A 21,111-nucleotide genomic window follows, 5' to 3' on the forward strand; every position below is an offset into this window, starting at 1 on the left:
AATAAGAGTTTTATGAGTGTGTGGAAAATTTCCTGGAAAAAATTAGAGAAATACCTTTCTAAAAAAGTGGTTTGTCTGCTTCACAATCTGTGAGAGTTAAAATTATATAATTTATTTATAAAGTAAGTTATAAGACAATAAACCAATTCATCATTTTTCAGCTATTACAAAAATGGTAGCAGGGTTTTTACAAAAAGTTTTGCTCATTGAGATGGTGTGTGACATGTTAGGGCTAGATTTTAAATGGATATAAACAGAATATAGGAATTAACAGGAAAATATAAATAGCTTCACCAAACATAATCTGTATTTCCTTTTTCCCCATGTCACTTGTGCTCACACCTGGTTTTATAAATGAACAAGACAAAGCACTTTATCCTTAGGAAGTACTGAAGAGGCAACTGCAGAAACAAATCATTATGAAAAGGTTAGTTTTAACATAATAGTTTAATTTGAAAAATTAGACTTTAAACCTGTTTACTTATAAATTAATGTGTGAATTAATTTTACACTAAACATTTATTACTCCTATAATAAAAAACTAGGCAATAAAGTGATGAAGAAATGCCAGTAACTATAGCTAGGTCAAAGACTCAGAGACAGCTGTCATGGTTGCCTTTAATGAACTACAAACTTGGATTAGCATTTTTAAAACAATTATTATGATGGCTAACTAATTTTTTAAAAAAGAAGTTTAATTAACAAAGTAAAACAATAGAATGGTAAAATCAAAAGTATAATCTATTTGGTATCAGGATGTAACATAACCTATTTTTTTCTGCAATTTTAACAACATGAATCAGTTAAAACCATTGTAGACAAGTATCTAGTATTACTTGACATTTCAGGATAAGCAGTATAGAAGGCATATGAGAGTAAGAACGTGATGTTTGAAGACAGAGAGTGGACACATTAGAAAACCAGCTCAGTGTTCTTTTATCTAGATAATCTCAAAAATTACTTAAATTCTTTGGGCTTGAAAAAGAAAAAATGTTATCTACATCTAGGCTTATGTCAAGGATTATATGAGATTATATACATAAAGTACCTGGCACATAGGTACTAAATAAACCATTGCAACTGATCATTACAGTTGATAGATAAAGGTTTCTGTGAATCAGCCCAGAAATACAACAGAAGGCTGCCTGGATATTAGGAAGGGCAGCAAAGAGGGCCACCTAGGATTCAAATGATATACAAAAGAACTTTTCCATCAATAAAAACTGAGAATTGTACATGACAGGAGGGAACACAGAATTTACATATCTCATTTTTTTTTAAATTTATATACACTGTTTAGAGTGATTTGATTCAATTATAAACATTCAAGTAAATAGACTCTAAATATTATAACAATCAAAATCTTTATAAATTTACCTTCAAATGGAATGCAAAACTTCAGTTATACACTAATGAGGTTTTTTGTAGTACTCTATCAAAAGCAAATATTTTTATGTGGAAATATAAAAATTGTATTGCTCAGGCCACACAAGCCTAAGCTCTTATGGAAAATAGTAAACTTTCCTAATTACAAAAATATTTAAAATTTATAGGCTAAATTGTAGGGTTCTGTAAGTTATTATTGAAAACCACCATAGCTCTATTGGCTTAATTTTTTTTATGTTGGTAATCATCAAAATACTATCGTCAACTTTAAAAGAACTATAAAATTTTATTGATACTGATTACCCTATATAAATCACCATATGGATATGAATGGTATAATTTAAATGACTTAATCCTATCTGTAAGGCTTTTTGGTCTACAATTTAATTATAAATTGGATGCAGATTCAACAAAGATGGCATATTCATCCTTTCACTGGCACTCCAAATTTCCTGGGCTTCTAATAATATTTCCCCAGATGTATACTTCATTAAGAGAGAGAGAGAAAAAAATATATTAAACAATTCAACTGGCATTGAACCATAGCATATTTAGTTGATATCCAGACTCTTAACATATAATAGTCTAAAATTAAATTTAGTCTGAAAATCTCTCACGGTATTCATAAAATAGAACCTGGTTTTCGGTGACACTAAATTTCTAAGCACTGACATTCATTTTGAAATGAAAACTGAAAAATTCAAGATAGTCAAAATGAATCTTTAGGAATTAGGCACATTTTCGAACTTCATTTAAAGGAAATTCTGAATTTTCAACTTTAGTATTTTCTTTCAATTATTGAAAAAAATCTCCTTTTAAACCCAAATTCTCTATAATTTTTTAAAGCTTTTTTTATAATCACTTTTTTTCTACAATAAAATTCTTTAATTCCAGGAAAATTATTTAATCTTAACAAGTTGTCTGCATGTGGATCAAAAAAGACTGTGACAAGAACAAGATATCTAGTTATAAACTGAATTATGGACTATACTGTACACTGTACACACCTCAGGGATTCAAAGGGAGGACCATGGCCAGTGAGGCCCAGCAGCAGCGGCAGTATGGAGCAAGTTAGAATTGCAGAATCTCAAACCCATTCAAGCAGGACCTGCATTTGAGTGAGATTCCTAGGTGATTTACATGCAGATTAAAGTTGAGCTGCAATGATAAAACAATCTGATACACTAATATTAGAAACATCTGATTCTTGTATCTTAATAATGAAATTAAGTTGATTAAGTGATAGTTACTCTATATTTAAAAGCTAAGAAATTTGGGCTGACAGGCTCTTCAAAACTATAATTTCCCCTAAACTTTCACCCACAGGAGTAGATAGAAGGGAAAAATCTATTAGAGATCCATTTCATCCTTAAACTCTCTCTTCCCTCTCACTCAACTATCACTTTTTTCTTTTGAGAGCCCATGAAGCCAATTTCAGGAAACTGATTTCAATTGCATTAGACAACAGCTTTCTACCGAAGTGGGATTACTGAAGGTATAAAAACTCTGCTTTTAAAAAGAGATCACACAATTATCTGGCTTCATTTCACAGGGGGCAAAATCTTTGTGCTATTTCTAGCAACACAATATAAGTACACAAAATAAACTTTCTCATGTAAGAATGTTATATTTGGGGACAAAATAAACCAGTTGTTCTCAGAATGAAAGCAATAAATGGTCATCCAAATTACTCAAGAAAGTAATATTGAGTCTTCTGTCTTCTTTTAAAAAGTAGATGATTGCTTGAGGTTCTAGAGTATCAGAAATAGTTCAAACTGAGCTGCACAGGAAGTAGGAAATAAGGCTCATCATGTCCTACCCAAGAGAATCTGAACAGCTGCTCTTTAATTTGGGAGACTGGATGATGACTGTGACAAGTGAAAGTGCCTAAGATTTTACTGCGTTGGAGTCTGAATATTTTTTATACCCTATTTGACAAAATGGGAGAAAGGAGATATTAACTGCAAGGAAGAAGAGAGACCTGGAGACAGAGATATTTCCCCTATCCTTTATGTAATAACATGGATTTAGTGGTAGGAAATTAGCATATATATGTAGGAAATAAGTGTCCAAAACATGCTCTCAGTTCTTGATAGGCCATTAATCATTATAGGATTAAGCAAATCAACCTTCCAATATCCACCAGAATTCACCCACTGAGGCTAAGATACCATCTGGTTGCTACTCCTCTTGCTAATTTCTAGTCTTTCTTCAGCGCTAACCTTCAAGTAATAAAAGTACTTAAAAGACTTGATTTAAAATAAAGGCATTTAAAAATATTTTTTGAAATTGTCAAAGGAAGTCATCAGACAATTCAGAATATACTATTTTCATCTGGGCCCAATTTTTCCACATTACCATTTAAAATGCAATTACATGATTTATACTAAGGGGTCTGAGTTTTTCATGTAATCATTCAAGAATGCAAAGTAGATTAATTAAATTTGGGGGAAGTCTATCTTTATCGCCATTCAAAAAAGATTAATATATTTTCTCTAATTTATAGAATTAGAGAACTTAATCATGGATTTATGGATAAAGCACACATACTTTTGAAATAGAAGTTAATTATCAGCAAAGAACTCACAGCATATTATCTACATTGATATATCCCAAGTATATATTTTAATTTTTTGCTTTCAACAAACATAGTAAGTTTTTTGTTAGCTTCACAGTCATCTAATAGAATGGTACTACAGAGAAGTGTTTTGTAATAAAGGATCTTCATCTGCAGACCCCCCTATTATCAAGAAGAAAATATTAGGAAGTTTTAGAATTGCCTTTTAAAAGTGATACTGTGACTTAAAAGTTACTTTTTTATATAGATCACATCTCCAGACACAGAATGGAATGGCTGATGGTTCACAGTTGGATCGTAGATATCAGGAACATGGCTGATTTTGGAGTAAGGAATTAAAATACAATATAAACAAGAGACAGAAGAAGTACTATCAAGTCATCAATTTTTACTCTTGCAGGTGTTAGAATCGCTGTGCGATCAGGCAGGCATCCTCTTTTCAGGGCGTCACAAAGGCAGGCTACGGTGGCGGTTATGTTGAACTGGGAAACCTGTTTCATTTCCAGCTTGGTCATTACCTAACGTTGTTGGGCAAGTCCTATTTCTGGGCACTAGTACTACCACCTTTAACTTGAAGTTATTCACTACATCAGTGATTTTTACACTGTGAATTCTGGACAAGCAGCACCTAAGAATTCATTAGAAATGCTGCTTTCGAGTCAGTTCTCTTTCCCATCTTGCAGATGGCGGGTGAAAAAGTTGAGAAGCCGGATACTAAAGAGAAGAAGCCTGAAGCCAGGAAGGCTGATGCCGGTGCAAAGCGAAAAAGGCCAACCTCCAGACTAAAAAGGTTCCGAAGGGGAAGCCCCACTGCAGCCGAAATCCTGTTCTCGTCAGAGGAATCGGCAGACACTCCGATCCGCCACGTACTCTAGCAAGGCCGTGTACAAGGGGAGATGCTCAGAGGCTAAATCCAAGGCTGAAAAGGAAAAGAAGGAGAAGGTCCTCGCCACTGTCACAAAACCAGTTGGTGGTGACAAGAATGGTGGCACTCGGGTGGTTAAACTTCGCAAAATGCCTAGATAGTATCCAACCGAAGATGTGCCTCGAAAGCTGTTGAGCCAGGGCAAAAACCCTTCAGCCAACACGTGCGGAGCCTGCGAGCCAGCATCGCTCCCGGGACCATCCTCATCATCCTCACCGGACGCCACAGAGGCAAGAGGGTGGTTTTCCTGAAGCCACTGCGCAGTGGCTTGTTACTTGTGACTGGACCTCTGTCCCTCAATCGAGTTCCTCTGCGAAGGACACACCAGAAGGTTGTCATCGCCACCTCCACAAAAATTGGCATCAGCAATGTGAAAATCCCTAAGCATCTCACTGATGCTTGCTTCAGGAAGAAGCTGCGAAGCCCAGACACCAGGAGGGGGAGATCTTCGACACAGAAAAAGAGAAAAATGAGCTTACAGAACAGCGCAAAGGGGATCGGAAAGTTGTGGACTCCTAAATTTTACCAAAACTCAAGGCTATTCCTCAGCTCCAGGGCTATCTACGATCTCTGTTTGCTCCGACAAATGGAATTTATCCTCACAGATCGGTATTCTAAATTTTTACAAAGACCCTAATTAAATAACTGAAAGATTAAAAAAAAACAAAAAGAAAGAAATGCTACTTTCTAGGCCTCACCTACTTACTGAATCAGAAACGCTGTGGGTGGGGTTCAGCAATTTGTGTTTTGATAAGCCAGCCAAGTGATTCTGATGCACTCTCCAGTTTGGAGACCATCGGATTGTGTGATCGTCTATGAGGTAATCAGCAAGTAGAACCACCTATTTATGAGCTTGTTAAGTCAAGGGCTGTGTCTTAGCACCTAGAATGCCTCTGTGAATGAATAAATGATTGGGGATATCATCTTCATAGTGAAGTCACCTCGGCTCCCTTTGGAATTCCAATTACACTTAATCTATGACTATTTTATGGCAAATGTCACTCTTTTATTATTATCTCCTGTTGTTATTGTCATTTGTACATATGCTTTTATCTCTTCTTCAAAACAGGCACCATTCATATAACAAGTTTTCCTTTCCATATCCCATAAAGGAGTGGTTCTCAAACTTTACCATGAAAAAAAAAGAGAGGGCAAAAATTACTCAGCCCCACCCTCAGTGTTTCTGATTGAGTAGGTCTGAGGTAGGACCTGAGAAAACACATATTTAACCAGGTGCTGCTGACACTGCTGGTCCCAGAATCTCACTTTGAGAACCACTGCCACAGAGCATACCCCACTGGACACATAGAAAATTCCAGTGTGTTAAAACACAAATACGAATGGTTAGCTTGTAATTATTTGCATTATAAAATAACATATGCTTTCAAATGATTCAAAGTTGGGTCCTTTAAATAGTAAGTTTCTTAAGTTTATCTTTAATATCATTCATTTTTAATATACAGCCTTTTCAGAATCATTCACTGTATAAACCAAGGTATACCTTCATTTGGAAAGCCACTGCGGAGGAGGGCACAGGTTAATAAGACAATGTAGTATACTCATGTCTCCAAAATTCTAAAACCATTTCAACTTTGCTATTGACAACTTTGTAGAAATTTAAAGTCCCATCAACACTATAATAGCATTGCCATTCCAAGCTGTAAGTTTTCAGAATTGATGAATATGAGAACAGCCCAGAACTTTTCATTCTGTAATAATATTTGCCTAAAGATAATGCAGAACTTGGAAATACAGGTATTCCAATTTTTCTGGTAATTGTGATCTATTTTTAGTGTTGCAGTCAAAATTAACTCCTTTCCCATTACGACTAATTGTCCATTCATTCATTCAACCAATACTGAATGCTGACTCACACCAAGCTCTAGGCATTGGAGATAAAAGGTGAGTTAAACTCCTGGCCCTCATAGGCATACCTTCCAGTAGGAGAAATGAATAACAAAAATCATTCAACGTCTATAATGTCTAATGAGCTAAGAAACCTCATTCATACATACTATATATCATGAATTTAAATGTGCATTTTAACACAATTTTTCCTGAGTCAAAACAAAGTAAAATATTATGGTTGAAATCCCAAGTAAATACTTCTTCAATTACTTAGCAATCCTTCTGTTTTCAATGTGCAGATTCTACAAACAACCCAATGCTCCCCACCTTCTATTCCTGGAAACTACACATTTAATCTAAGGAAAGATATGTTAATTAGGGTTATATTGCATATATTCACCATGGCATGAAGCAGGGAGTTACATAAGAGAAAGAATTATGGTTGCTATGAGAACCATAATTTAGTATTTTTGACAAAAGTTTTAACTCTATTCAGGTGAACTATATTTAAAGAAAAATGCCAAAAGAAAAATATTCTGAAAGATCAATTTTCTTATAATGAATTTCTTACAGATTTCATCTTTGCTCCAAAATGCACATAAAGAATAGCAATAAAATACCTATTTCACAAACTTAAATACGGGAATGAAATTTCAATGGCACTGATATGGGCAGTGATCATAAAATTCATTCATTTTGTTTACCATATCTTATTTGATTATTCTCGATAAAATGTTCTGCTTAATGCCAGATTCTATAAAAAGTTTAAATTCTGATATTAAAATGTAAAAATCAGGTTCCTGTAATCCATGTAAGCTCTGATATATAATACTTTAAATTTTATTTGGAATTCATTGCAGACAACAAAATGTGTTTATATTCTCTGGCAAAAAAAAAAAAAAAAATACCATGCTTTTAATAGTCAAAGTGGGCCAGCCTTGGGAAATAAGAAAAAGGATAATTTAAGTGGTCTTTTTTTTTAGTATGTAAATACTGGGAATTTCTCATTTTATGGCACTATTTTACCATAACTGATAATTTTTACCACATAGTTTTTTAAACTTCATGTTAAAATGACTAAGCAAAAATACTTTCCAGAGGCCAATTTTTTGTTTATTTACTTCTGCTGTATTATCAACTATATTCATTACCCAAAATTGTTAACACCAAAATGGCACTACAGTCTCACACTGCATGCATTTTTGATGCTTCCCTGTAGGCTAGTACAAATCAATCCTATTACCTGTAATTAAGAGAGTAAATATTTTGCCAAAATCACCACCACCTTGATAAATCCAAACTACTCTATGACTCTTAGGTAATTCACATACATGCTTTTTTCCTATTCATAAAATACTACTATTCTGAGTTTAAAAGTTTAAAAAGAAAAATTGTTAGTAAATTTGCTATAAAATGTAAACTAGACAGTTCATAGTAGTACTTTAAAATTATTACATTTTAAAAATAATAATCAAATGGGAATTAATCAAAGGGTAAATTTCATTTGCACTGAAAATGTTGCATTGAAAATCATTTCCAAGCTATAAAAGGTAAATGCAAATAATGACATTGTAAAACATCCTACACAATTAATTTATTTGCTTCAATTTGTGAATACATATATTTTCGTGGCTACTGGCTACAGTGATTCATAACTGAATATTTTCCCTTGTTATACTTTTTAATTAGAAAGATTAAAAAGAAAATACAACACTCTACAAAGCCAATAAAACCTAGAGATAGCTAAAAAAATGCTACAAAACAACAGATGATTATAAAAGAGGAAAACTGAGTATAAGAAAAACAGGAGATTTATATATAACAAATCTGTTTTCTCTGTCTTAATTGTGATCACATTACCAAGTAAATCTTGGTTCTATTTTCAATTTATACAAAGATACTACAAATAAAATATTTCTACCAACACCATCCATTTCAATACAAGATTATTCCTAGATTTGAGAAGCAAGTTTCAGCTACCCAAATCACTCACTTACACAAGGTTTTTGTTTATTGTAAAGGATTATTTCATTTACTGCCTACTTTGCTTATAGACTCTTCTAGCTGATTAGAGCCTTTTAGTGGGCTTGGAGATTGTTCTTGCTCATTTACAAAATTGTGACATCCCCTACATAATAGGAATGTTTGATTTCCAAATGTGCCGCCTGTGGAAACATAGACTCATAATTGTCCCAACAGGTAGGGTGCCTAAAGCTTTTAGGGGTATACTGGATAGACTTTTAAATGGCTATTTCACTTAAAAGTTAAGGACAAAAACAACCATGTCCGATTCAGAGTAAATTAAAGATCCGTGGTCACTGCATTAATTCCGCATTAATGAACTTGCTGACAGTATACTTAATGCTATATGCCAGGGGTTGGCAGCCACAGCAGAAGTGCTAAGTAGAGGCTGCCAAAGGCTCTTCATTCCAGTGCGATTGCCACCGCCTGTGCTCCTGCTCGACAGCCTGGCTGAGGGGCCTGGGCACGGGTAGGTGTGTGTAGTTAAGCAGCAGTTAAATGACTGGACACAGTCATTTGTTCTGAAGGTAGCTAAGAAAAAAGGAAACAAGGAATGAAAGGAAGTGGGGGAGAAAGGGAGGAAGGAGCTAATAGTAAAACTGGAAATAAAGAGGGACAGGATGCATAAAGCAGATCCTTTCTGTCCCAAAATGAGGAAGTCGAGTATTGATTGAATAGGGCCTGGATTGGGCTGGAAAGAGACCGTGAGGTGCACTGGAGGAAGGTGACTAAAGGATGAAACTTTCCGGCTGTCTCCCAATGAGGACCTAAAGGAGTTGGAAACAAAACTGCAACACAGTAACCCTCAACTTCCCTTTCAGGATTCTTTCCATACTTACAGGTCTTTCTACTTAATCATGAGGCTTCTCTGAGATAATGAACTGACCAAAATGATACTGTCAGAAGCACAATATTGGTATTTTAAAAGAGAGGCATCAATTGCAATACTTTGGAATAAGGAAGGTCTTAACTGCTACTAGTTTACTCTAGATTCAACTCTCCTCTCTCCTCTCTGGTTTATGCCTCCTCCACCCCCACAAAGTCTAATTTAGAGCAGTGGTTCTAGACCAGGGGCTATTTTGCCCCCAAAGGACAATGCAGACATTTTTGTTTGTTGCAACTAGGGTGGGGAGGTTGCTACTAGCATCCAGCAGGTAGAGGCCAGGGCTGCCGCTGAACATTCTAAAATGCATAGGACAGTTCCCCACGGCAAAGAATTATTTGGCTCAAATGTTAATAGGACTGAGTTCCAATTTATTACAGCAGCATTATCACTCCATCCCTGTAGGCTTCTTCACCTTTGGCCAGGAGAAGCCCTAAGCTTCAGTCAATCCTGAGTCACAATGAATCATAACTTTGAACACAAGAAAATCATCTGGTATTAGAGGAACATAGGAGTGGAGTTGTGGGCTGAAGAACATTCCGCTGCAGCCTGCAGTTCATTCTCCTTCTCAGCTCCATCACATTCTTAAGCCTTAGCAACAAGAAAAGAGTACCAAGACCTCCTGCAGAGTGCTACCAAAATGATTAAGAAAAATATTTCATTACCCTGACCACTATTTATGCTTCCTCAATAACAAAATAAAAGCTGGCTTGTACAAAAAATCAGAAAAACAGATTTGCTTTTTAGATTAGGTTTTCCAGTTGTTACTGGCTCTGCCTTCCATGATGCAATATTCTCTTAAAGAAAGAAAACAAATTTAGGTTATTTTTCATTTTTTGAGCTCAGCACAAGATTAGTGAGGAAGAAGACATGGTCTAGAAATATTTTTTGGCGGCCCTAAGTATATTAAAATGAGTATTCCTACAATCTAATTCATGTTTTTAAAATTTCATTTATCAGTTTTAAAAATAAAGAGGTTATACCCAAACTGAAGGTAATGTCGGTTTAGTGGGCAATCTTTTCTGGTTGGATCTTTTCACTCTACACCTCAAATATAGTGAGAAAATACTTCTCTTTACACTATAACACGAAAACCACATTTATATAGCCATTAGTTAAGCAGTTCTTAGATTTTTTTTGTCAATAAATGTGGTTTATATTAATGACAGAGAAAACCATTTACCTGAATCTGATATGGATGAATGAAATGATATAAAAAGGAAAAATTACAGGTAATATGACTAAGATAACTAAACTCAGGAATCAAACTTAGAAATACACTTGTAATTTTATTACCTGCTTAAAACGTAAAATTCAAAAATTTTTAAAATATATTTTATTAAAATATATTCTTATAGAATTATACTAGTACAGATCTCTATAGAGACTCTTTTCTTGAATGAGATATAATTCAATGTTAGTCTCTAGAGAGAATATTTAGAATATTATATTAATATGTATATTAAATAACATTAAAATATTTTGAGTTTATGACTAAAAAACTTTATAAATGGCCAGATAACATATAAAATATTAAGACCTTTACTCAAGCTATAAAACTGTAAGTAATAAAGTTGCATTTCATAAATGGTTCTATAACAATCAGTTTAGAAAAAAAAATGAAATACCTTCACATCAACTATTCTGTTACCTCTATAATTCTGTAACTTTACACACTTAAAAGTATGTTGTTAAATTCATGAGACAGTCTACACAAAATGGTCATGAGAATTACAAACCGCAGGTTAATAACTCCACCCTTCAATTCATATGTTTTTACAATAATTGCTATTATTGTTACCTCAAACAGCTTTTTACCCAACATTTCTTTCTCTGAGTTGGTTTCCTTCTTCTAGTAAGCACTAAAGGCATGAGAACAAAAACTTTTGTATAAAATAACTATTAGCTTAGCTAAAAACGTCAGCTTGATTCTTTGGCACACTCATTTTTACAAGATTATCTTTTTCAAAAGAAATATCCTGCCCTGAATCTTCTTTACATGAAGAACCCCAAAAGACTGTACACCAACAATTCTTTGACAATATAACCTAAATTGTCTTTTCCTTTTTGGTTTCTTCATTAAAAAAAAATGACAGTGAATACATTTCATAAATCTTTTTTCTCCATTTTCCTTCTTCAGTTGGACATGAAAATATAAAAGCAAAATTATTTTCTATTTCTAAGTGTTCAATTTTAGCCAATCTCAAAAAGGAAGTTGGAAATGATGTGCCAACTGAAATAAAAGAAATGACAACGTCATTGCACAGTTCCACAAGCAACAAAACAATTATTAATTACTTAAAATTTATGGAATCCATTTTTATTTACAATATCCACATACCTTTCAATGGGCAAACCTACAGTATTATAACCGATGACAAACGTAGATGTACTTTTCCATATACCATTATTACTTAATATATGCTATTCTCACAGATTATGGTGAAAAAAAGCATAAAGTTGTTGCTCTTTCACTTGACTTCCTTCCATGTGTTTGTCCTTACATCACAGCTAATAGTAGTATGTGCTCAATAAATATTTGTTGAATAAGCAATGAATCAACTTTAGCTATGTTTACCAACGTCTACTACAATGAACTGAGGTCAATCTCAGGCCTTTTTGGGGCACCCGCATCAATAATCTTTCTCTTTTCTATGTTCAAAATAATTTTTTCTGCCTTTGCAATTTTTCACAATTACCACAAATAAACCAACCGCACATTTTCAAACCTCTAACAAACTTAGCCTCAGGTAGTTTTGCAAGATAATTCATTTTAAAAAGAGTAAGTATAGTCAACTGGACAATGAAGAATACAAATAGCTGTCCCCTCCAATTCATAAAACAGATCAACACTCACAGTTCCAAAAAACATTAGGCCAATTTGTTTTTCCTGTCTGTCTATAGCACTTAGCCATTTCTGCTTCTCAAGACTAACCATTCCACTAAGGCTATAAAAATTGTCATCCTGTTATTCTTTCATTCTTTTAATGTAAACTAGTTCTGTTCTAATGATTATTAACCAGTTATCAGAATGAAATATCACATAATTCTGATTGTCTTAGACATGGTAAATAACTTCACAATATAGGACGTTTTTAAAAATATATTATTCCAAAATAAATAGAAGCCTAAAGTTCAACAGCTTAACAGAACCACGTAGTAGTAATTTAAATTAACAGTAGTAGAAGTAACCATAAAATGAAAGCCAAGGTAAAAATATTACCAAAGTCACAGTTTCATTATACTATCACAAGCCCTCTAAAACTGTCATAGAGCTCAAACTCTTAGCCATAAATGTTTGTAACTTTTGCAAGTGAACCTTAGTCTCAGAACAGCATATAGGAATGTTCCTTTACCAGAACGGCAAACTAAACTTAAAAAGAAAAACCTTTTGTTTCCTTTTATGTGTAGCTGGAATGGAAGACATAGTTCCAAAGACTATCTTAATAAACCTATCATGGGTAGGAGAGAAAAAAAAAAACCTACATTATTCAGCTTCTGTTAGAATCATTTTAGCCTTATTTAATACTCCATATTCCATTCATTCAGCAAATAGTTATTAAACTACTACAGTGAGCCAGACTGTTGTGCTATGAAAATGACAATAACAGCAATAATAGGGTTGAGCAAAACAATATTTTCACCAAAATATTTATTATTATTATTGGGGTAAAAGCAAGCAAATATTTAAGTCCAGAAAACAGTAAGAATGAAAAAGGAAATTTGAGTAAGGTCCCTTCTCCCCTACCTAAACATGATCATGTTATTCTTAACATCTTAATAGTAGCTATTAATCCCTCAGCCTACAAACTGGTACTAAACTCTGAATTGTAAGAGAAATTTGAAATGAGTAACTCTACTATTTGTAATTAGATCTCTACTACTGTTCTTCAGAAGCCCCCCAAACTACCTTTAAAACCCAGATCTTTAACATAGAATTCTGGGAACTTCCATGGGAACTAAGATGTATAACAAAACAAAATGCATGGCACAGGTGTGTGATATGTACTTTCCCAGAATGGGTAACAGTATAACTGTATACATGAGACTGAATTAACTAACACATGGAAGTCTGGCTAAGAAACTGAGTGTTATGTCTATAGATATACATGTGTGCTGACCATGACCTGAAGATTTAAATTCTCTGATACATTTTTTTCTAGAATCCTTTCTAGAAAGCATGAAAGTTAAAATCTGTGCCTTTTAATCTTGAAGAGAAGACAAATTCTTTGAAGCATCCCTTTTGAAGATATTTCTTTCAAAGTTTTTTCTTTTTGCAGGGGAAGGGAATGTAGATTCTGATTACTTATTAAGCTCTGCCCCTATTCTAATCATTTTCTCATTTAAAGTCAATTTCTGGGTTAACGTGGAAAAGCACAGCCAAACTCTTCATGTAAAAATGATTTAAAAAAGCTCTACCTGTATTGAATGAGTCTACCCTCCCACTCCACATGCAAAACAGTATAAATGGTGTATGCTCTCTTCAGCTGTAGACGTCAATAAAGATTAATTCTGTGACTGTGGTAGACAGCACTCTTAAAATGTGTGACATGGATCTTAAGTCTGTGTCTCTGAGTACCTAGGTGACTCTCGGTATAGTACTCATTTGGAGTTTGGACTAGATCCTTAGTTCTCAAAGTGTGGTCCCTAGAACAGCAACATGGTAATCACCTGGAAATATGTTAGAAATGAAAATTGAGACTCTACCCAGACCCACTGAATAAGAAAGTGAAGGAGGAGTCCACCAACGTGTTTTAATACCCAGGTGATTTTGATACGTAGTCAAGTTTGAGAACCTCTGGACCAAATTCTCAAAACTTCAAAATTCTACTGTTACTAGATCAACTATCTTATTTAGAACTAGCAATACGATTAATTAATTGCATTCAATCATTCCTAGTGGTCTGAATAAAATACTATAATTGAGATACCACATTAGTAGTATTTTAAAATTTACATTTTACATAGACAAAAATGTGTATTAGCTAGCTTTTCCCTATTAAGCAGACACTGTGACAAATGTTTGATATTATTTTCACAGTGGTGATCTCCAAATTAAATCTTGATTCTCTTCATATTTATAATGTAGGAATGTATTCTGGCTGTTGTGACAAATAAATTCATGTTTTTATGACAGTTAAGGTGCAGGCATTTTGCCATCTATTTCTCAAGACTGGCCGCTACATACAGCTTTCTCTCCCATTCCCCCTGAGAGAAAGGGGGGTGCCCATTCAAAAAGGGGTGCAATAACAGAACTACCTGACTAATTCAATTAGATGAGGCATTTTAGGATTCCTAAGTCTTGTACATTTAAATAATTCTTACCTCAAATAGATCTGGTCCCAAAATGTGATTCAATGAAGTGTATTTCAACAGTTAACAACATGCAAATTGTTTTACCTTAGAACTGTAACTCCCAAAGACAAAAGTGTTAGACTTAAGATGATACCTTTAACTTTCCTGAGGCTACTACAAAAGGAGAACAAAAATAATCCTTTGACACTACATAAAACCCAAACCGGGATGCCTGTCAAGAGACCAAAAGGCAAAGCCATTAGAAAACAGCAGGGGTCAAGTTTAAAAGTCTGTTTTTGCTCCCCCAAAGAAAGACTCCTTTCCCACCCAATTACTGTGTTGCCAGGTGATTGACTTACAACAAACTCCTCCCTCCCTGACTCACTTCCTTTAACGCTTAAGTCAGCCCAACATTTTCATTGAAACAAATGCTCTTATCTCTTTTCACATCATAATATTAGAAAGCGTTCTTACTAGCCAAATAAACTGACATACTCCTAGAAACACTTTTTTCTTAAGAAAAAAAAAGGAATGTACCTAATTTCTATTAATTTTGTCAAAAAAATAGTAGATAAAGCCAAAAACCTCAGAACTATTTTCTTGCTTCCAGGCACACACAAGATTGCTTTCACTGAGAATCCAAAAAGCATTTATTTTACAGTACTCACTAAAAGCATATAAAATCTTCTGCTCTGCCATCCTAGACCCATAAAGAATTTAATCCTGTGCAAAGGTGATTAATACATCCAGCAACCTATTTCATATCCAATTTTCCACTTCCAAATATTTCCCGTCATTATATATATACATTTCTTAAATTAGTTAGATACTTGGCAGCATTTTGTCAAAAGGCTTCCAAAATTTTTTTTAAAAGACAGTCAAATGCGAAATGCCTTTTTAAAAAATCCTCCAGATAGTACTTGACACATCTTCAGAATTTTCAGCACTTTAGATCTACTAAGCAACTAAATATACTCAAATGTAAGAAAGAATTTTTACAAAGGCATAAATTTGAGCAGTTTCTCTTAATTTTTACATATAGAATATTTATACTATTGCCTCCCAATTGTGTTTGATAACATAAGTGAGAGCAGAGTGAAAAAAGTGGCAATAAGACTATCTCAGGCAAAATTCTCTACTCCCCCCCCTCCCCCCACTGGAATACTGAGATGCCTCCTGGGCAAAAAAAAAAAAAAAACAACCACCACATTTTAAGGCAAGATATGTTAATACAGCTTTAAAGAAACCTGCATCTGTAAATTTTTTTGGTTTTGTCAAGTGAATAAATCATTTTGTCAAAAGACGCTTCAGATTTCAGCTACACTTCACAGACCTAAGGTATATCAAGCACTCTTCATATATATGGACATATACTTTCTTTTATTCTGTAGAGGTTGTATTATTGACTAAAGACCTCCTTAAGAAAAAAAGCTCACACTGCCTCCTACTGTTAGAAAAAAAAACTTATAAGGTCAAATATGGTCCACAAAATAATGCAGCATGCCATGAGAGCAGGGAAATTGTCTTAGCCTGTTTTCTTTTTAAATCTATTTCCAAATCAAAACTTCAAAAGGGTTGAGATATTATCTACCACCCGTACAAATGTACTATAAAAATTATCACTAGGTGACTTCAGAATTGGAAACCATCTTCCCCAAACATATTTTTATTTTGTTGTGTGACATAAACAGGAAAAAAAAAAAGAAAGAAAATTAAAAAGTGCTACCCTACCTTGCCAGATGAATGGTTACTTGGTTACTTTTCCAGATCTAACATAAGTGGTTGGTTTCTCCCTTTCCCTACCTACAGTGAGGTAAATCTTTCCATGTCAGCAGAACAGATTCAGTATCCCTGGCTCACCTTCTAATCAGAGGGTATGGCCATACCCCGGGCTTCCTAGACCTAGATGATTTTCTACATATTTAAGAAGTTGGTTGTAATGTCACTCAACTTGTGAATGATATACCTTCTGTCTTCAAAAATTTGACAAAAAACTCTTGAGGGCATCATATACCTGCCCCTGTCCACCTCAGCCGTAATACTATCATGATACTGTATTAAATTACTAAATATGAAACACAGAAACACAAACAATAGTTTTGGGTTTGTTTCTTTAAAAATGACATTTGTATTAAAAGTCTTAAAATGAAGAGACAATGATTAAACGCATGGAATTAAAAATTACAATTAGTTAAATTTTCTTGGTACATATCACAACAGCAAAATTTTGCTCTTTGCTTCTGGAGGAACACCCTATAACAAATAATCAAAAAACATTTAAAAATAATATAAAAGGGGAGCTAAATACCTGAAAATTTGAACAAAATGAAGCAAAAAAAAAAAAAAAAAAATGAAACATTCATTGCAAGACATGGAAATTACATTTTAAAGGCTGAAAATGATAAAGAAATTCACCAAACAACAGGCCCTATTGTCCTGGCTCCTTCAGGAAGATTACTGAAAGGAAACTGGGAAGTGGTTTGGGGAATAGCAGATTCTGGGATATGGTGGGAAGTTCACAGGTTGGCACCGGCTGGAACAGCTGAGTTTTGAAGGCACTCTGCAGACACAGGGGTGCTGGGAGCCCTGAATCACATTTACAAAGTCTTTGTACTGTATTTTAAAAAGCTAGTCATTAAAATCTGTTACTGCCCAAAAAAACAAAAACAAAAAAACCCAAAAAGCTAAACTTAAAAAAAATAACCACACACACTCACACGCACAATAGTACACACAAAAATGTGCAGATCTGTAACATTTTTTTCACAGCTGATAAAAAAAAATACTACCGTTCTCCCCCAGACTCCCCTTTGATACAGTAGGTAAACAAAATAGATTTTTTTTTCCACAAATATCAGCAGACACTTTCTGGCACCCCACACTGTATTGGCATCAGTGTTAACAGTCCCAGTTCAGATGTGCAATACTTCAGATTGGATACACTGTAACAAGAATCCAACTTTGCATAGACATCCTCAGAATCGCAATCAGTCACGGGGTTGCCCTTCCAAGCTGGCAGAAAAGGAACCCGATCTTAATTTCCAGCTACTCCTGGAAAACAAGTAAAAAACAAAAGTTTCTTCCTCTCCTCCTGCTCCTTCATATGGTTCTCCTGGACTTCCTTCCATGTATTTAAAACTTGGAAGTAGAAAACGGCTGTTGACCAAAAACAAAAAAACAAAAAACCCAAAAAACCAAAAAAAAAAAAAAAAAAAAAAAACCACACACACAAAAAAACCTTTCCACTTTCTTTCTCTCCTTTTCTTCCACCCCTCCCCCCCCATTTTTTTTTTCCAGGCTGAAACTTTTGCTTGCCGGGTGTCAAGGTGCCGATACTGCGCCCTAATGGCTACTTAAACGGGAAATATGCGTCAACCAAAATCAATGAGAAACGTACATGCTGCAAAGAGCCACATTTCCACCAGGGTCTCGGATGGTCAGGACGGGACACCCCCTCGGACATGGGATGGAGGCAGGGGACGCAGGCCGCAGAGGCCAGCCGGGCTCCGGGACATCCTGGCCAATGCAAAGTCGTCTCCAATCTCAAAGTAAGAGAAATCACATTTAGAGAGTCGGGTGCGTTTGGCTTTTGTGCGAAAAACGCGGCCGGCGCGCGGCGACCGCGGGCGCCTCAGAGGATCACGCAGGCGGAGCAGCAGCCCTCGTCGCCGTTGGGCTGCGCCGCATAGTTCATCTGCCGCACGATCTCGGCAAACAGCTCGTCCACCGAGGCTTTGTTTTTGGCCGACGTCTCCATGAAGGGGCAGCTCCACTCCTCGGCCAGGGCCTTGCCCTCGCCGTATGAGACCTCGCGCTCGCCCTCCAGGTCCACCTTGTTGCCTACCAGGATCATGGGCACGCGCTCGTACCGCTTCACCCGGATGATCTGGTCCCGCATGGGCTTGATGTCCTGGAAGCTCTGCTGGTTGACGAGGCTGTAGACGAGGATGAAGCCCTGGCCATTCTTGATGTACAGGTCCCGCATGGACGCGAACTGCTCTGTTCCCGCTGTGTCCAGTATCTCCAGCACCGACGGCGACGAGTCCACTTCAATCTCCTTGCGGTAGAAGTCCTCGATGGTTGGGTCGTACTTCTCGATGAAAGAGCCGGTCACGAACTGCACGGTGAGCGCGGACTTGCCCACGCCGCCCGAGCCCAGCACCACCACTTTGTACTCTCTCATGGCTCCGTCAGCGCTCTCGCCGCGCCAGCCGCGGCCCCGTCGGGGCTGCGCGCCGGGGAAGGCTGTGTTTGGCGGCTGGACTTCTCTCCTTCCTCAGCTCCGCAGGAAAAACCCAGGAGAGGACGACGGGGAGCACAGGGCGCAGAAATCACCAAGCAGGGGCCGGACGCCGGGCCAGCCGGCGGCGGCAGCTAGTCCCTGGGGCGCGGGTCCCGGGCCCGCAGCAGTCCGCGGCGGCAACGGCAGCCCTGGCGGCGCACCGGGAGGACAATGACGGCCGCTTGTGCGAGGCGACGGCTGGAGCTTCTCACCGCGGCTGCCCGAGACGGTGGGGAGGCGGTGGTGGAGGGCTGTGGAGGAGGCTGCTAATTGCGCGTTGGGTCGGGACGCGCGTGGCATGAGTCCCCGCGGAACGTGCGCCCACCGCCGCGGCCCATCGCGCTCTCTCCTGCAGCCTCTGCTGGGCGAGGGCTTCCTACTCGCCGCGCGCAGCCCGGCCCTCCCCGCCCCGGCGAGCATGCCCAGTGTGCGGCCGGCTGCGCCCCGCCCGAGCTGCCGCTCCTGGTTTTCTGAGGGGCCGGGCGGAGGCGGGGCCGGGGGCGGGGCTCTTCGATTCGAGTCCGGGCTCGGGAGTGGCGCGAGTCCGGGAACTGAATGGGGGAGAGGAGGTGAGAGGTGTGTGTTGTGTGTACGGGGCTGGGAAAGCTCAGATGGGAGGACGGAGGCCGCTTTCTTTCACGGCTCTGGAGTCCGTGCGCAAGGGCGATGGCTCTGCGAGGAGCGCGTGGGCGCGGCGAGCCGGCTCAGGGGTGGAGTCGGCTGTGGGCTTGCCAGCTCCGGTTACCAGAGGCTGGGGGATGCCATTCAACACGCCCCGGGCGGGTGTTCCTCGGGCCGGAAACCCAGAGGGCATTTTGGTGCAGCCAAGTGAGTGAGCGATGGGCGGAGCATCCACGCCCCACAGCTCTTTCTAAACCGTTCGCAACAGAAACGCCACTCCGCCGTCGCTGGCCGGCTCTTCGCACTGCTTCCCGCGGACAAAGAAAACGGGAGGGACGGTGGGCCTGAGACACTGCCCAGATTAGGGAAGGGGTAGCCTCGTGTGTCCGAGCTCAGTCCGGGTAGGGTCCCTCCGGGTCCTACCTACCCCACCCCCCCCATTCGGCTGTGGTCAAAACCCGGAGATCGGATCACTTCCCAATCCAGAAGGCTCAGCGGCGCCCACTGTCAGTCAGGGCATGCTCAGTCGCAGAGCAGGTTTTCGGGCTTGGAAGTAGGAAGCTTTTGCACCACACACCCACACTCCTGCTCAAATTACCTCTCCCAGACTCCGCACTCATTGGTCCCGGGGTGCGAGTCTCACACCCCCAAGTGTCCTCCCATTGGCTGCCGCCAAGCTTTTATCAGTTTGGGCTGCTTCATTGGCTAAAAAGTAGTCTTCGCTCGCGATTGGTTATTTATAGAGATTGAGCTGAGAGGCGGAGGCACAGCTGTTCTTTCTCCGCTGCTCCCCCGCCCTCTTCCTCCCACTTTCCCAACCCAGTCGTTTTGAAGCTAAAGTGAAAAAACAAGAGGAATTTAGGCGGAGAGCTTAGACCTAAATATAGTTCTTTGTTAGTGTTTTCGAGAGATTCTGACTTCTCGTGCCCAGTCACGACTGTCCCTTAAAGGGAGCAGAAAGGGCTAATCACAGTTTTTGGTCCGCAAGAAACCACAGTTTCCAAGTTTTTTGCACGGAGGGGGCTGGGGCTAGGATGAGAAATGGGCCGCTTGGAATTCGTTTCACCGGGAGGGGTGGGGGAATGTCCAGGCTTGCTTCGTAGGAAACGTCTTCGCTGTCGGGCGAGCAATCGCTAGACTTGGCTCGTCTCCTACTCACGGGAGGTGAGAGGGAGATGCCTCGACTTGTTCTGAGTCTCTCTCGTTCCTCGCCGAGGAGAGATGTCAAGACCTGTCTGCAGACTTAGCTCTGGCAGCGGGAGCTCCAGGGC

The 21,111-nt window shown here is 38.1% G+C and overlaps 1 protein-coding gene and 1 pseudogene across 1 annotated transcript; one reads left to right on the forward strand and one right to left on the reverse strand.

Annotated features, from left to right (window-relative positions):
• Positions 1-4,647: 4,647 nt before the first annotated feature.
• LOC138386568 (large ribosomal subunit protein eL6 pseudogene) lies at positions 4,648-5,507 on the forward strand (annotated as a pseudogene).
• A 12,656-nt stretch (positions 5,508-18,163) lies between these two features.
• Positions 18,164-19,533, reverse strand: RAP2B (RAP2B, member of RAS oncogene family). Its single transcript, XM_069473069.1, has one exon. The coding sequence runs from the start codon at positions 19,118-19,120 to the stop codon at positions 18,569-18,571; it is 552 nt and encodes a 183-aa protein (XP_069329170.1). The 5' UTR covers positions 19,121-19,533; the 3' UTR covers positions 18,164-18,568.
• Positions 19,534-21,111: the final 1,578 nt, after the last annotated feature.

This window comes from Eulemur rufifrons, chromosome 7, assembly GCF_041146395.1.
Source record: "Eulemur rufifrons isolate Redbay chromosome 7, OSU_ERuf_1, whole genome shotgun sequence".
NCBI lineage: Eukaryota > Metazoa > Chordata > Mammalia > Primates > Lemuridae > Eulemur > Eulemur rufifrons.